This window comes from Pseudochaenichthys georgianus, unplaced genomic scaffold (assembly GCF_902827115.2).
Source record: "Pseudochaenichthys georgianus unplaced genomic scaffold, fPseGeo1.2 scaffold_494_arrow_ctg1, whole genome shotgun sequence".
Taxonomy (NCBI): domain Eukaryota; kingdom Metazoa; phylum Chordata; class Actinopteri; order Perciformes; family Channichthyidae; genus Pseudochaenichthys; species Pseudochaenichthys georgianus.
In genome coordinates, this window is record NW_027263056.1 from 165,419 (window position 1) to 169,970 (window position 4,552).

Genomic DNA, 4,552 nt, shown 5'->3' on the forward strand with positions numbered 1-4,552 from the left:
TCATCGTGCAAAATGGCTTTATTAAGCCATGTGGGTGCTTTAGTGCAACTAACAGAAACAATAGGCTTCTTTTCTTAAATACAGACACAAGTAGAGAAAAGTGGACAATTAAAAAGAAAAGTAATAGGAGACATCTGCAATAAAGTGAAACGGTATATTTTAAAATAGAATAAGAAACTAGTTTCTCCTTAGAACAATACACTATATTGTTTTGTGAAGTCTATTATTAATAATAGTAGGCCTATGATCATACTTTTATTTGAGTCTCCCTCAAAAGGGAGGAGACAGCTTGGGGAGCACTTGGCTGCGAATTAGCATTTCTCTCCAACTTGAATTCATAAAGACAATTTAAGTATCACCACCCCCCTTTCTCTTTATTTTTTCTCGCGCGTTTTTATTCCCGCCACGTCTGTGTCTGGCCCAGCCGGTTATAACGTTGGCTGTATTTCCATTATGTGATTGACGTGCATTTGGACTGCGTTTTCGCATTCCTATTGGTGCAGACAGCAGAAAGGGGTGGAGAAACATTGACGTCAGTGCATGTGGCATCGCCCCCTTACTACTGGCTTATAACCGTCCTCCCCCCTCACTAGTTGTTTCCAAGAGCCGGTGTCTGACAGAGACATTTCTCATTCGCTGTGTTTATATCCTATAACTGTTTACAAAACAGTGCGAGGAACAGCTGTGTTTTGCAGTAGATTTGATTGTGAACACAGTTATACATACTCTAGGTGGGACGACATTTTCGGTTATATTTTCCTGGATTCACAAGCGGCTTTTCTTTCATCTGGATGAGAGGACCCTTACCGCATTTTTGTTCCAGCAACGTGGACTCTAAGCTCTACACGGGAGACGGGAGAGTCATACAAACGGAATAATATTGCTGAAACGAACAACAACGAAGAACACACACACTTCGTAAACCACTGGTGGATATATCCTTAAAAGAATGCTTCTGTCCAAGCTGAATTCTCTTGCCCACATCTCCACCGTAGACATGCCGGCGAAAATGCAGCACCAAGTTCATCAAGGTTAGACGCCCTTCTTTTTCTCCTCCGTGTTGTCATTGAGCACGGGGCTGCAGCAATGGCCGGCAGCCCGCTTATCGTTGTTTATCCTTACGTGTTATACTTGATTATTTTCAAGCACGGCAGTTGTTTTTGAGCATACTATTATGTATTAACAACGTATTATCAGTATTATTGCTTTTTGATATTTCTAAACTGCTGTTTCTTTGGCGTATGCACTGGTATTTTCAGAGCTTAGTTTCCCGGGTATTCACCGGCTGTGTTTATGTTTTGTCCACAGGGAAGGAGAAGGAGCCTTTCGAGAAGCTGTATCAGGTCGGCGCGGTGCTGGGTAGCGGGGGCTTCGGCACCGTCTACACTGGTACGAGGGTGGCTGACGGGGCTCCGGTAAATACGCCTTATATGTCTTATTTTAAGAATACACTTTAAACTAGCTGCTTTGCATGTGTATATGCTTTTTGTACATGTTATTTGACGCGATGTCTTCTTTGGCCTTCTAGGTTGCTGTCAAACACGTAGCCAAGGACAGAGTCTCAGAGTGGGGAGAGCTGGTAAGAAATCATTATTAGCGCTAATATTCACCTAATTAACAGTATACTATACACAATAGTAGTATATTGCTTTAATAATGGACAATGAAGTGAAATATTCGAAGTATTATAGCATTATTTTTGCCTTTGATGTTCGAAGTGCTTATGTTATTATTATTATTATCTCTTCAGCCTAATGGCTCGCGGGTCCCAATGGAGATCGTGCTGTTGAAGAAAGTGAGCTCGGGCTTCCGCGGCGTTATCAAAATGCTGGACTGGTACGAGCGACCGGACAGCTTCATCATCGTAATGGAGAGGCCCGAAAACGTCAAAGACTTGTTCGACTTCATCACAGAGAAAGGTGCCTTACCGGAGGATCTGGCGCGGAGCTTTTTCCGCCAGCTGCTGGAGGCCGTGCGCCACTGCCACAACAGCGGCGTGGTGCACCGCGACATCAAGGATGAAAACATCCTCATCGACCTCCGCACCGGGGAGATCAAGCTCATCGACTTTGGGTCCGGAGCCCTGCTGAAAGACACCATTTACACAGACTTTGATGGTGAGTCACAGATCAAAACAGTCTTCGACGTGTTTATTTTTATTTTATTAGTTTCAACATCATCCAGTAGCCCTGGTTTAGGCAGGGGCAGGAATTCCAAGGTTGTGTCATTTCTGACATCCGCCCTCCAAAGCAGCATATTAATACAGGCTGAGCAGCATTGCCTTTGCTTTGGCGCCCCCCATAGGAGGGGAGCTGCATTTTTACAACTCAAAGTTTGTAAACAAAGTCACATGTCCGCTCCCCCCCTCTCACACACACTCTGCTCTCTCACACACACAGGCTGTCACGCTGTCTGCCACCTGAGCTCAGATAACAGCCTCCCAAACAAGATAACGCTGCACTCTTTGTTAATAATTCAACCACACCTGCAATGCTTTCATTTTCAATTTGACTGAAATACAATAATAGATTCTGGAGTGCTTAGCTAATACGTGGGCATTTGTACAGTTTTTAAAGGTGTTTTTCTTTTTTTTCTGACAGGCACAAGAGTGTACAGCCCACCAGAGTGGATCAAATATCACCGCTATCACGGGCGCTCTGCCACAGTTTGGTCTCTGGGTGTCCTGCTGTACGACATGGTGTGTGGGGACATTCCATTTGAACATGATGAGGAGATCACAAGAGGGCAGGTCCTCTTCCGGAGAAGAATCTCAATAGGTACATTCATATTCCAAAACATGCATCAGCATTTTCGTTGACATTCACATGATGTGTCACACTCAGTTCATTGCAGAATACTTACTTCTCCTCCTCTTCCTCCTTCAGAATGCCAGCAGCTGATCAAGTGGTGTCTTTCTCTGCGGCCGGCCGATCGCCCCTCCTTCGAGGACATCATCAATCACTCGTGGATGCAGAGCACATCCTCTTCAGTCGTCCCGTCCACAATGCAGACGGAGAAGGCGGAGATCCGGCTGCACAGCATCGCCCACGAGCCCACCGCCTTCACGCCAACTCCCGTACCCGCGGCTCGGTGATGGAGGCAAACAGGACTGAACTGAGACTTTTACTACAGTAACAGACTTGAAGCAGAGAGGAGGGGCGCCGCATGGGCTGGCCGTCCTGACACAGGCACGAGTAAGGTGTCAAAGGACTAAAAGAAAACTACGGTCATGACTTCACAATCATGGCTTGTTTTCAACCTGGAGCCCTCTCCGCCCCTCATCACCCCACACTACTTGATTTCCCCCCGCTGTTGGGTGTTTATCAGACTGTAGTAGGGCATGCTCTGCGCTGACAGCACATGCGCTCGCTGAATGGCTGCGTTATGTAACCTCTCGCTGCACTGCTGCATCTCTCTGGGATGAGCAGAGGTGCAAGAGGAATAAAAAAGAAGTGCCTTCTGTGAGATTGTTAGGGGGACCCTGAAAATACTTGAAAGCAAAAAAAGGCTCCTTGTCTGAGACCCTTTTTTTGTAGCTCCTTACAAGGCTTTATATTGTTTCCCACTCATGGGCCTAGATCAGCAACGCCTATGTCATTTACAACCACTGCTATCACTCCCATGTGATTAGCAACCTCATAGCAACGTGTGCAAACAACAAAAAGAAACACTGGACTTACCTCCTTCTTTTTACTACATATCCACCTCCTGTCGACAACTCCACTTCCTCTGAGTGCACACATCCACCTGAATGCACAACACAATGCAACCATACCAAAATACAACATCCTCTGCTCTTCACTTCAAATGTTAACGTTCAAACAGTGCCTCACACAGGTCTTAAATATTCAGTGGGGACAAGCATTGTAAATAATAATAATGATATTTATTATTGCCGTGACTTACACATTTAATGAACACAGAATTTATTTATTTATCTATGAGAGAATTGTTTTGTGTGTATTTCATTCCAGTCACTGAAGGGTCCACGGATTATTTAAAGAGACAAACAAAGATTTTTTATTTCTGACCATATTTATGGCGTGGAATTATTTTTTAAAGAGCAGATGTTTGTGTGTATGTCATGTATATAACATGTAAATAGTCCCAAAAAAGCACTTCCATCTTAATTTATCTGAACATTAGACGTCTACTGATGGTAACAGTTGTTGTTACGCTGTTGTCTGCTGAGGGATCGAGTGGATTCTGAATGTGTGTGTGTGAGAATGAGAAAACCTTTCTGTTTTCATGACTGCAGGTTGGATTGTTTTTTTCATCAATTCGAACTAGAATTGTAAATGATCTGAGAAGCCATTTTTATACGATTTCAATAAATATTTTTTTAACAATGACTTTTGACTCCTTTGTATTATCTTACAGAATGTTGTTGTGACCCTTGCCATGTACTGTAGTTCCAAGTAGTCATGTTAAAGAAAGTGCTTAGACTGAACCAAATGTCATACATGTAAAACAGTTACAGACACACAATTAGAATGTTCTAGGTCAGAAGTATATATTTCTCAGCAAGTTTCCTGTTTGACACCTTTTGTAG

At 43.7% G+C, this 4,552-nt stretch overlaps 1 protein-coding gene across 1 annotated transcript; it reads left to right on the forward strand.

Annotated features, from left to right (window-relative positions):
• The first annotated feature begins 599 nt into the window (after positions 1–599).
• Positions 600–4,352, forward strand: pim1 (Pim-1 proto-oncogene, serine/threonine kinase). Its single transcript, XM_034078827.1, has 6 exons — positions 600–1,031; positions 1,309–1,415; positions 1,529–1,579; positions 1,751–2,117; positions 2,601–2,777; positions 2,886–4,352. Exons 1-6 carry the CDS (start codon positions 950–952, stop codon positions 3,092–3,094), a joined length of 993 nt encoding a protein of 330 aa, XP_033934718.1. The 5' UTR covers positions 600–949; the 3' UTR covers positions 3,095–4,352.
• Positions 4,353–4,552: the final 200 nt, after the last annotated feature.